The sequence below is a fragment of the Sinohyriopsis cumingii genome, chromosome 6, assembly GCF_028554795.1.
Source record: "Sinohyriopsis cumingii isolate HCF-2022 chromosome 6, ASM2855479v2, whole genome shotgun sequence".
NCBI lineage: Eukaryota > Metazoa > Mollusca > Bivalvia > Unionida > Unionidae > Sinohyriopsis > Sinohyriopsis cumingii.
Window position 1 is genome coordinate 56,659,910 of NC_142966.1, and position 13,146 is coordinate 56,673,055.

General features: G+C 33.5%; 1 protein-coding gene across 1 annotated transcript in view; it reads left to right on the forward strand.

The window, feature by feature from the left end:
* The window catches only part of LOC149796993 (uncharacterized), an 88,420-nt gene that overhangs the window by 72,749 nt on the left and 2,525 nt on the right, over nucleotides 1-13,146 (forward strand). The window contains exons 101-118 of the mRNA XM_089960683.1: nucleotides 334-535; nucleotides 1,644-1,744; nucleotides 2,045-2,173; nucleotides 2,529-2,711; nucleotides 3,113-3,225; nucleotides 3,574-3,703; nucleotides 4,847-5,042; nucleotides 5,550-5,650; nucleotides 6,649-6,777; nucleotides 7,265-7,447; nucleotides 7,758-7,870; nucleotides 8,330-8,459; nucleotides 9,658-9,859; nucleotides 10,150-10,250; nucleotides 10,874-10,999; nucleotides 11,313-11,495; nucleotides 12,043-12,155; nucleotides 12,416-12,545. Coding sequence (XP_089816809.1) covers nucleotides 334-535; nucleotides 1,644-1,744; nucleotides 2,045-2,173; nucleotides 2,529-2,711; nucleotides 3,113-3,225; nucleotides 3,574-3,703; nucleotides 4,847-5,042; nucleotides 5,550-5,650; nucleotides 6,649-6,777; nucleotides 7,265-7,447; nucleotides 7,758-7,870; nucleotides 8,330-8,459; nucleotides 9,658-9,859; nucleotides 10,150-10,250; nucleotides 10,874-10,999; nucleotides 11,313-11,495; nucleotides 12,043-12,155; nucleotides 12,416-12,545 — 2,565 coding nt within the window. The remainder of the gene's footprint in view (nucleotides 1-333; nucleotides 536-1,643; nucleotides 1,745-2,044; nucleotides 2,174-2,528; nucleotides 2,712-3,112; nucleotides 3,226-3,573; nucleotides 3,704-4,846; nucleotides 5,043-5,549; nucleotides 5,651-6,648; nucleotides 6,778-7,264; nucleotides 7,448-7,757; nucleotides 7,871-8,329; nucleotides 8,460-9,657; nucleotides 9,860-10,149; nucleotides 10,251-10,873; nucleotides 11,000-11,312; nucleotides 11,496-12,042; nucleotides 12,156-12,415; nucleotides 12,546-13,146) is intronic.

Here is a 13,146-nt window from a genome sequence, read left to right on the forward strand (position 1 = left end):
ACTAATCATTTTTCATTGTTTTATCTGGACAGTTTGTACATAAAGGCTGGCATAAATCTGAGTTATGATCGTCTCTTCAACAAGTTTGTATTTTTGTAATGTCAATTAATATCATTGTATCAATATTTAGGAATATGAACAACATTTCAATGTCTATATACAAACTAAATTTCTAATATTCCTGGGGTTTAACATCTTATTACAAGTATTATTTCATTGTGAACGAAGCGTTTTGTTTTGTAGAATGTCTTAACTATTTGTTGAAAATGTTTGCTTCCATAACGCTAACATATGAATGAAGTCTCTCAGAGGTAGACATATTTGTATTCCTAGGGGAAAGTCCCTCCACTAGCACTGTGTGTGAACTACCTGACGTGTTTAAGAACTCAGTTTGGCGGGATAGTACAAAGGGAAATATTACCAATTCGGAGAAAACCATGTCTGGCTGGACATTTACGGCCTTTGGCCATAAAGTGTCGGACTGGGAGTGCCTTGATAGTACTATGTTTACATCTCAGGGATTTCTTTTGTACAGGTGAGTAATTGTGATGTTCATATGTTTCCTCTGAAAAGTATCCATGCCTTCAATGATTCACAGAAGCCTTAATGTCAAATAAAAAGTGGATAACCGAATTAAATCAGCTTACATGGGTGCATTTAACTGAAGATTATTGTCAACGATTCTTGCCCCATATTATTGGAAACGAAAACTGTGTTTCCTAAATTGACAGTAGTTGACATTGGCAAGATCATTGATAAAAACATTTTAGTGTTATTGGGCTGTCAAGTATTCTTATGTAATAATCGTTTCACGAAACATTGCATCTAGAAACAAAAGGCGTTTTTGGTATGCAATCTTGACGCGATGTTGGTGACTCAGACGATCCAAAACATTGAAACTCTTTTACATTTTTGCAGAATTATACAATGATTCTTATCACCGAGAGAAATAATACGAATACTTAAGATGATCGGGTTATATGAAAATAGAAGATATTGCTTTGCTCTGAGTGACTCGGGTAGATTCATCGACTTTGTAAACTCCACGAGTAAACGTCAATTCTTTATTCACTCGGAGCAACAAAATTAGCCTTTTATTCTAGAACCTATTGGCTGGTAATATGTATAACAGACTGAAGTAGCATGACGTAACCTCAAGATAATGTCAGTGGTTTACCTGTTATGTCCAGATTTGTTTATGTGTACATTCGCACAGAATTATACGTTGAAACTTAATTCTCTTTTCTAACTCAAGGGAAAACATATACTGAAAGGAACAATGAAGAAAATAAAGGAATTCCTGATTGTTGGATTTAACCTTAGGTCGATTTCATGCAGAAATACCATACTTGCCACTAGGCACTGGAGGCGTTTTTAAATAAATCCAAGTTTTCTTGATCTTAATGTTGTGATATCTATTGACGGGCACTACAGTGAATTAACAAGATTATTTGTATTAGAAAATCCAGTATTTTATGGTATCGTATAAAGAAGCAATTAGTAATATCTTTCCACGAATAAATATTACAAAAATACATACGAATGTGATTGATTAATATAATTGCTATTGGTGACGAGAGTTAAAGGCTTCGCAGCAACTATCTTTTGTTTTCATTTACATTAAATATGGATTGTGTTTGCAGACTTATGGAGACAATAAGCGGACCTGTCCAATACTATGGCTACCTATGCATGAAATTTACAAGAATGAGTGCCAAGTCTTACATGTATTATCTCCTGCATGGTAAGTTAAAAAGAGCGGGGATCACTTCTTGGCTGGGATCTAAATCATTTGTACAAGATACAAATTATAGTTCGTGTGTCAGAAATCAATGTTAGTCTCCCAGTATTGTCTATGTGCTCTGCTGTTTTCCAAAAAGATAATTCTTACAGCTGTCAGTAATATTTATGCCTTCTTGTTCCCTGATGAAAGATATACGGCATCACAATAATTAACACGAATATATGTCTGATATAAGTGTCAATTATAATATTACATTGTACTGGTATGTGTGTAATGTCACATATTTTCTTTTGCCTTTAGCACAAGAACCTTTAGTTGGTCAGGAGAGAGTTTACTTGTCGACAAGTACCCCTATAGCGAATGCTACAACTCTTTGCAATCTGAACAACATAGAGCCAATGGAACAATTCCATGTTCTTATCAAATCAGGTACGTGAGATCTTTAACGTGTTTGCTTGGTTTTCTTTTGAGAAATGTGTTATGAATAGAAGCATATTACGACAGGGTGCAAGATTAAGATCTATTGTCCGATGCTATGCATATTTGTTTAATTTCTCTTTCACTTGGCAATAATAACGTAATGTTGTAATGCTTGTATAGTCACGTACTATTTCGAAACGTTAACCGCAACAGTAAGAAACTTTGTCCTAAGGATCCCAAAGGTAGGCCATTTTACTCAAGTATCTTTCTTCTTCATTCTTAGTAAATGAATACATTATTTGCAACTAGGTATTATCAGGTAGTTTGGATGTCTTTTATAACTTATAACTTGTACTTCTACCAGGGTTTGAATCCGATGTAAAACAGAATTGTCCAGATGCCATCAGAGGAAATTATGATTACATATATTATGGATCTGACGGAAGTATCAAATGTCAGACCAGTAATGACGAGTGGAAAGTATGCAACGATAACAAAACCATGAACTTTAATTACACTACCTGCAATCAAGTCATGGCCTATTCTGGTGAGTCAAATGAAATGTTTCTACTTAAAAACTACTTGATTAATCGAGACCAAAATTTAGCAATTACACACTAGCTGGTCATTTATGAAACACATCTGTTGAATATTTGTGTCAGATGTTTCACATAATAGGGTATAGTTAAATTAAATTGAACTTCAAGAAGTAATAGTTCTCAACCATTCTTCTTCTATATTCTGCATTCTATTTCTTATAAATAATGGACTAAATATTTTTCACGCCTGAAATACTGAACGATATTAAGCTCGCCTTTAAAATCACAAGCAAAACAAATATTTTGCCGAGGCATTTAGCCCTCCATCATTAAAGTTTCATAAAAAACTTCGGTTTAAAATTTCAAGAATCCGCAAATATTTATGCTTATTTTCTATACGTTATTTCAGCAAGCGGCTCTGTGTTTTGCGTAGCATCTATAGTTCGCACCCACGCATACGTGATGGTGTACAATTCCGATCCAGATGTGGACAATATCAACACTTACAGATTTTCATGCTTTGTATGTATACCTTCAATTATGATTGTATCTAGGTTGTGTACAAATACAGAATAATGCATTCTACCGGCCCAGTTATGCTTTGCTGGAGACAAATCTAAGCCTACGTTATACATATGTATTGACAGACTAATCTCTCTAAGATAAGAGGTTTCGAATATCTGGTTACAATGAACGTTGTGATGTATTACAGTTTTTATTAATTGATATTCTTTGGTGTTGAATAATATTTTGAATGTCGAAATATCATTATATTCAATTAAACGCAAATACATTTAAGCGTGTATTCAAAAATGGAATTCGTTTTCTGCAAATATCTAGAAGCAAATATCAATGTATTTGAACCTTCAGGCAATATCATCTGATGGGAAGTATGCCTCTATGGTACCAAACAACTGCACTGAGGGACAGACACCCAATGAATTCGTGAAAAGCCATAATGGAACTTCAATCGGGGCTAAACTTAGTATGTCTATAAAAGGTCAGTATTGTATTGACCGAATTCTGCTATCCCCAGTTCATGAAAATTAATCTTTCAGGAAAAATAAACAAAAGCCCCAGAAGAACATATAAACAATCACAATCATGCATTATTTACTTCAAATAAGAAATCATCATGATTTTTTTCGAGAAGTATATTTTTCATTACGTAGGCTGGGCACATCAACTTTAAAGCCTGGCAAATGATATTTTAATTTCAAAAATTGAGTATCGCTGATCAAAGCTGGAGTAGTATCCAACTTCGATGTAATATTTATTAAGCCAAGGTTTGCTTGGAAGCAAATATAATTTCTTTCCCATATTCGTTGCATAGACCGAAATCATCCGTTAAATTAAAAATATGTTTAGTAAAAGAAATTGAGGTTGAGGCAAGAAGATTTAATCACACAGAAATGAACCTAACCTGGAATATAAAAACAAATATCGTAAAGATATTTAAAGCTTGCCGAATGTATGGATGTTGTTAGATATGTGGGGCAGTCGGTATGCTAAACCGTCTCATTTTCATCTCTTATTACATTTCATAACGCCCGAACAAAATAGTACTATATATCGGTGAACAGTTCTAGAAGAGTATTTCTAATCAACGAATCAATCAGAGTTTCTTTTTATATAATGCGATCTCTTTAATCGTGGAATAAATACATTTTACTTTTGTTTCTCTTTCTGTCTTTTACAGCGAGTTGTGGTAAGTGGTTAACACTTGTGATCTTCGCATTTATATGTTAATCTCCACATTCTTCACAATTATCCTTGACGTCAGTAAACATTCAACACTATCTTCAGAAGAACTCATTATTCACATAGTATATAGTATTATCAACACTGGTGAATAAATGTCCTTCTTAGTCTATTTGATAATATATCTATAATAGAAGAAAATAGTATACCGATTAGAAAAATTAATCTTTGGTTATACAAAATAAATAAATATTATTATTTTATCAGCACGTTCTAACACATTATATGCTTTCAATATATTTCTTGCAATATTATTTGTAATGCATCCCTGATACAGGGATAGATTTTCTCTGACAAGTTCATAACCAATCGTCCTTCAGAAGCATTGCGTATTTATCTTCTTATTTTTGTTGACGTATACATTTGTTTCATGTTCCTGCAGCATCATCGTTGGGTGCCAGCTGCCAATTCGACAACGTGTTCATAAACTCGACATGGATAGATAGTACCAAGGGGGAGATAAACTTTAGCATGAATATAATGTCAGGATGGTCCATAACGGCATTCGGGCATTCTGTATCCAACTGGAAATGCTTTGACAGTAGTGACTTCAACACAACTGGCTATCTCTTGTTCAGGTATTTGGGAATCGAACTTATTTGCCTTTTGCATATATGTATGCATATCAGTCTTTCAACATTCCAAATGAATTACGTTGTCATTTATATCTGACAATTTATTGTTTATATATTTATTCAACGGAAATTTCTTTGTCGTCGTTGTGGTACCATAATTGTTCTCAGTACCTCATAGTTGTAGGAAATGTGGTGAATAAATATTTAGAGTATATATATAGAAAATCAATATGCACAGTAATGTAAATGTGTTCGTGATTTCGATTACTTGCCTCTATAACTACATTACTACATACAAATATCTAGTTTATAAACAATTCAATAATTCCTCATTCCACTAATAATCATCCCTAAATTAGATATTAGTATATACCAATACAATGAACACGATCTCTAGGAATAGACAGTGGTGAGTCCAAATACTTGTACTATTATTTCCAAACTACATTTCTGTTCAGTATTGATCAGCAGATTTCTCATGTCGAGATTCACAATTATGTTTTGTTTCAGACTCTCTGATTCTATCAGCGGCACGGTTCCTTCATACGCTTATCTCTGTATGAAACTCACAAAGATAACTAACTACTCGTATTTATATTATCTACTGAATGGTAAGTTCCGTTTTTTGCATAATCAATATTAGGTATTTCTAAATATGATTCTTTTTTTTTCTGATATATTTCTTAAACTTAATGATGTCATGGAAGACGTGTAATGTGTATTTAATAAATGATGTGTCATTCGATGATTAAGTAGCAAAAAGAATGAATGTGATCTTTGGAAATGAAGAAACCTGTACTTATTTAAACAGCAAAACGAAAGACGTTCTTAAAAGACATCCGTTCTAAGGACGAATTAGATATTTCTCTAACTACTTGATTAGCCCTTGCACAAAAGCAAATGAAAAGAAAATAATATTCCAAACCAGCATAATAAACAATGAGTGGACATTGGATTTGAAATTTATGAAAAGAGTCCAATAGTAGTATTGGGCATGAGCTGCTTGCAGCGAATATAGTATTGTTCAACGAATTTCATAAACTACACGTCATCTGAACGTACGATTTCTCCATTACTGTACCAGTTTTTGTCGGGACGCATGGTGTCTCTATGGCTTGTATGTGATTGAATTAAATTGATCAACAGTTCCACTTTAAGAGATACAAATTGTTCCACACAACTCAGGGACTGTTGGTAATATTACTAGGGATAAGACACGTACCAAATAGATTTCAGTGTTTGCTGGTTGACAAGGACTTCAATAATGTTTAAATGGCAATGTCTCACAAACGATCGAAGGATCAATGGTACTATCTGCACCAACGAAATAAGGAAGTTACCACTTTTGTTGTTTATTACACTGGGTGTAAATATTGTTGGCACGTTCAGACACTTTCGTATTTTGTTTGGATTTTCACCTACATAGAACAGTCTTCTAAATTAGTAACTTTTCATGTTATTTAGAACTTGTGTCTTCTTATTTTTGCTTAGATGAAAATATAGCCAAAATTATTTCTTCTAAATATAAGTTACGTTTATGTGGAAAATTAAAGTTAGAAACTAGATTATCTTCTGCCATCTATCGCATATATGTATTATGTAACTGCAGCCCAAACAGCCCAAACAGACCAGGAAAGAGTGTTGGTGACAGAAAATGCTTCACTTGAAAATGTATCTGCTGTATGTAATGAAAGAAATATAGAACCTCCTGAACAGTTCCACGTCATCGTCAAGTCCGGTAATATCAGTTTCCACATCTAGCATTAGTCATCTACTGAATTGATTTTGTTTTTTTATAGTATTTAAAAAGAATGTGCAAATCTACATGCCATATGGATTGTTCAAGTAACATATTTAAAAGAGCAATTTAAGATATTGTTTCTATTATGCATCACACAAAGTGATATAATACATTACATTAACAGGTTCGATTTATTTATACCTCTAACTTACAGGTGATGTATTTTCCTGTTCTAAGCAGCCGAAGTAACATTTAAGTAGAGTTCTTATACCTCCTATCTTTTGTAACTAATGGCCATCTGTTAGAGGTGAAATGAAACATGCCTGGATGAATAGGTTAATTGCAGTTTCGTTATCCTGGTATTAGACGCTCATACGTCCTGTTATATTTTCTATACAGATATCTGTCTGAAAAGATACCAGAACTGTGATGGGTGATTTTGAAAGTCTCGATCCTTTGTTTGCAACTTCCTTTTGAATTGCAGGGCATCTGTCAGAGGCTAAACAAACATGTCCGAATCCAATTAGGGGTATCTTCGATTACGTTCACCAGGCACCCGATGGAAAAACGTCATGTGCTATGTCGCATGACAGATGGGATGTATGTACCGACAACAAGACCATGACCTTCGATTACACCAAATGTTCAACAATAATGGCCTACTCATGTAAGGGACAAGGAGTGACTTTTGTTAGAACCCAACGAACACCAGCCTCTGAAATATTATTTAAATAAATATTTATTGCAGTGATTCTTATATAATTTCATGCTCTCAGAGCTGTTTCCTTCCATCCTATGAGAAACGTTAGGTAACATAGAATTAAATATGAAACATGATGACAGCAAGAACAATAATATTCAAACGAGATGACAGCTTAAAGAAAGCGAAACCATTTTCCAAAATTGTTTACATATTTCACATACACGAAAATGCAATGATGCATTCTATTGTGGGAACTCAATTTTATTTCTTTCAGATAATGGGTCGGTATCATGTGTTGCGTCAATCACGAATGCACATACTTACGTCATGGTGTACAACAATGATGCCACCGTAGACAACATAAATACTTACAGGTTTACATGCATGGTAAGTAAGTTCTCAGTATGCTGTATTTGACTGATAATAGCAATGTTATGTGTTAATCAGAGGCAAAGTGTTTGTTGTTGTAGTTCAGAATAGATATGTTTGTTGTAAGTGCAAACGGAACTACTTTAGACGAATTCTGAACTGCTTTTCTTATTGTTCCTGTCTTCTGGTAGTCGATATAATTCTGTTAGTAAATTTGTTTAAATCTCTATCCTATCGTCCATCATATTATGTTAGCATACATTTAACCTACTTAATTTTTGAATGCCTATAAAGGTCCTAGACGTCATTAATTGAATGAGTTTATTATTTGCGTATTTCTTATTATAGGAAAATGTATTTCCATTCCTTTCCTGTTAGCATGTTAGATTGATGCAAGGAAATGTTTCGATCTGATTCTTTGATTATAGTTAAAATGACAATAAAGCCAGAAACCTTTTCAACAACGTATTCTTCCAGGCTATTTCGTCTAATGGCACTGCGGCATCAATGTCTCCTGGAAACTGCTCTGAGAATCAAACACCATACATGTTTGCGATACTTCACAACGGTACAGAAATCGGCGCGAAAGTAACGATGACGGCAAATGGTAATACGCTATTTATATTCAAATCATTTTGCTCATTTCCATCTGCATATTTATCGGTTAAACAATGATGCATCTACGAAGACATTAATGTCTTTCGAAACACGATTTAGTACCATGTGACTGATGGCCGTACTGCTAGTCTCATCTGCTTACTCATTATTCAAATCCCCACTGGATAATCTCACTTCGAGCATGTTGCGGATGTTTCATTTCCATGCAAAATACATTTCTTTGCCGAAAAGTTGTAATTAATATTTACGCATAATGCTGACGAATTTCACTGTACTTATTAATAATTTTTGTTTTCTACAAATTATATTTCTTTATATTTTGCATGGAGTCAGGAATACATAGAACTATATGATATTTATTATTTTTGTAACATGCTCTGAAAGGCACACGTTATAACATATACATCTCTAATTTTGTCCAAAGCACTGTTAAGAACTGTTTAGTATAATTCCAGAAATGTTTGTACAACATATAAGTTTGCATATCTCAATTACCGGCGCCTTGTAATATCTGATGTCAATAAGCTTCACTTCGGTAAAAGAATTTGTGCAGTCGCTTCTCGTGTGATAAGATAAAGTGAGCTATGTTTCGCATGCTAAAAAGGGAATGGGATTATAGTGTCCTTATATATATATATATATATATATATATATATATATATATATATATATATATATATATATATATATATATATATACAGACACAGCAGTCGGGTTTGTTGTGCTATCAGTTTTTTTGTACGGTAATAAGCATGGCACATTCTGTAATTTAATCTTCATCGATGATACCAGCATTAATGTAGCATTAGCTTACATTAAGGTGCATTTATTTATAATATGTTTTTGTTTTTAATTTTGCAGTCACCTGCGGTAAGTAATTTATTTTATTGGCTATTTCCTTAAAAATATGTACCATCTTGAATCGTTTTTAGGCCTAAAATTGGGGAACAAATTATAATGGTCGAAGGACGACATTAAGTCGTTATGATCGAACAATCTTAAAGATGTCAAAGCATATGGAAGCTGCTATTTTATGTAGTAAATATTTATATATTTACATCATCAATATCAGAGAAAAAAAAAACCACAAACGTTCAGTACTTGTTTTCCTAAACGATGAAGGATTGTAATTGGAATTAATACGTTATGAATGTCTACTAAATTTCGTAATATTCCTTTTGCACAGCATCGACTATTGGGTCTGATGCTACATGTGATTTACCAGCGGTATTTAGCAACAGCCTGTGGAGGGACAGTACCAAGGGTGACATCACATTTACCAATAACGAAATGCGAGGCTGGACAATGAGGGCTCAGGGACACAACGTCAGTAACTGGAAGTGCTGGAAATCCTACATGTTCGATACACAGGGTTATCTCCTTTTTAAGTAAGTTTATTTTTTCTCTAATACTCCAATAGCTTTAGTATTGTTTATCCACATTTAGTTCAGTACAATTGCTCCTGAAATGCTACGTATATTGTTAAAGAAACTATGTTGTCAGTAAGATATTTGAAGTTCTCATCAGGTTACGCTTGTACCAACATCGACAACCGTTTTAAACCCTTCATCCTAGAATACCACGAAAATCTAAAGTTGTTCTTATGGAACATAATTTGGAGAGAAGTTAATATTATTTTTGTATAGCTAATGCTGAATAAATCTTCCTTTCTGTACAGGTCAGAGGACTCAATAAGTGGAAATGTTCCCTACTACGCTTACATGTGTATGAAACTGACTAAGATAACGGACGTGTCCTATTATTATTACATGGTCCATGGTAAGTTTTAATTGTTATGAGCAGGAAGTCATCTTGATGTTTTATCTTTGTCAGAAAAATGTTTCATTCAGATCTTGCATGGGATGTATTGGATATACATTATGTCTATATTCACACCAATGCATATGTGTCTGATCATAGGATATCGCGTTGTGTAATTAACTACTCCTTTAGTTTTCAACGCGTTTTTGAAATCGGGTATAATTATTGATGTAAAGATAATAGCAATGTACCTGGTCAGTTTGAAAGATCGTTTTAATTATTTAGTCTTGACCATTAACAATTGTACGATTTTGAGTTTAGTGATTTTCGCTTGGTGTTTCTTCGTTATACATGTATTTTGATTCCTACGAACACATTCATATATGTGGTTTATGTCTGTGATGCATATGTGTCACATGTTAAAAATAGTCCATCTTATTTGTATCCACTTGGAATGAACATCGAATGTGTCGCTATGTGTGTCTTTTTGAAAAGGTTCTTTGTTCTTTTAGCGAATGAATGAGAGGGAAACCGCGCAAAACTAGCGCACATTTAGAGCTTATAGATGATAAATGGTCTAAGGAAAACATTGCACGAAATTAGTTCATCAGTCTACTGAAACGACAATATTTCTTTTAAAGGAGAAAATGATTATGTCGGTGGGGAAAGGATCCATATATCAAGCAATGACTCCCTGGATATTGAAACTATTTGCCAGACCAGCAATATAGAGCCTGCAGAACAATTCCATGTTCTTATTAAATCAGGTACTTCTTCTTCTTCTCTCTCTCTTTCTCTCTCTCTCTCTCTCTCTCTCTCTCTCTCTCTCTCTCTCTGTATCTCTCTCTTTCTCTCTCTCCATAAACTGGCATATAAAAGGAAAACATTTTCACTGGATGACCAAAAATGCAGATGAATAAAGTCGAATCTAAACATTTGATTTTATAATTTATATCGAATGTGCGTCATTCTAAATTAGTTTGAATGAAAGAGGTCCTCATGTACTTGTGAACTGTACATATCCTAAGCTTAAAGCAGCACAAAACCTCGCATAATTGACATATAAGTTCGTATGTACAGGTTTTGAGGAGTCCGCCAAACAAGATTGTCCGGATCCAATCCGTGGTATGTTTGACTATAAGTACATCGGGGCAGATGGAACTCAAGCCTGTGCAGGATCCCATGCCATGTGGAACGTCTGTATAGATAACAAGACGATGACATTCAACTACTCACTTTGTTCACAAATGATGGCCTTTTCAAGTAAGTGTCAGGGACAACTTGCTATGGTTAAGAATCACACGTGTGCTTCCATTTGTCAATCGGATATATATCTATAGTTATGCAGATGCAGATAAAATGAATTGCTAAATACTATGCAGAAGACTTTTATATCTTGTGTACAATACAATTCCTTCATTTATCTACGCATTTTATAAAAAAGACACGTTACCCATGACGAACAGGAAGATTTTGTTCTCATAAAACTATTTTAAAGGAATGAAACCAATTGTTAAAAATGCAAAATTAGTTAACATATTATGAAATTCCAATTTAAATATTATACCTTTGATCTGTTGAACTTGAATGATAAACTTTATCAATAGTAATGTTACCAAAACATGTAAGGAGTATGATACGACCAAAAAGATGAATGATTTAATAAGAGTTTCTAAAGTTTAATAAACATATAATAAGTTATTAAAACTTGCATTGTAGATTTGTTCTTGGTATTGAGAAGCATTGTTGTCTTAATTGATTTTCATAAGTTTTTTAGGAGCAGATATATATTTTGTAATAAATATTTCAGGGAGTGGACATGTATGGTGTGTAGTAGCTGTGAGGAAAACGTACACCTATCTTGTAGTGTACAATAATGACAGCAACGTCGATAATGTCAACACATACCAATTTTCTTGTTTTGTAAGTATTTACATATTACACGAATCAAATATGTGTATTTTGCGTATTTTAAACTGTTTTCTTGCTGAGATCTAATAGACTAATTTGTGTCCGTTAGTTTCTTAACGATAGTAAATCAACCACCTGAAAAATATTTTCTTTTCAAACCTGAAACGGCACGTCAATTACTTTATTAGTACATTTTCAGGGATTATCTTAAAGTTAACTTGTTCCAGCCACTTAACTTGTCATATTAATGATGTGTACTATTTCCTATAAAGGCTATTTCAAGTAACGGCAGCTTTGCAACGATGGTTCCGAGGAACTGCACCGAGGGACAGACTCCAACCTCTTTTGCGCAGAATCACAATGGATCGGATATTGGAGCCAAAGTGACCATGACCGCATACGGTGTGAAATGGTTTTATCATATTCACACATCATATCTGCCTTGTCACCAATGTTCATAGTCTTACTTCTTACACTTTTCTTGCACAAATTGGAGTGTCAAATCATTAATATCATGTCACAGACAATGCTCTATATATATATTTTCCTATTCAATAAATCAGTTAAGCATGATTTATTATAAATTACTATTGAATGATGTTGGGACGACTAAGTCATGAACTGCATTTTCTTCTTTTTCAGATACCTGCAGTAAGTGATACAGCGGCTTCCCAATTCTGCAAGTTGTATACAAATGAAACTAATAATTAAAAAGATAAACTGAGACACGCTCTTTTCAAAACACTAATCATTTTTCATTGTTTTATCTGGACAGTTTGTACATAAAGGCTGGCATAAATCTGAGTTATGATCGTCTCTTCAACAAGTTTGTATTTTTGTAATGTCAATTAATATCATTGTATCAATATTTAGGAATATGAACAACATTTCAATGTCTATATACAAACTAAATTGCTAATATACCTGGTTTTTAACATCTTATTGCAAGTATTATTTCATTGTGAACGAAGCGTTTTGTTTTGTAGAATGTCTTAACTATTTG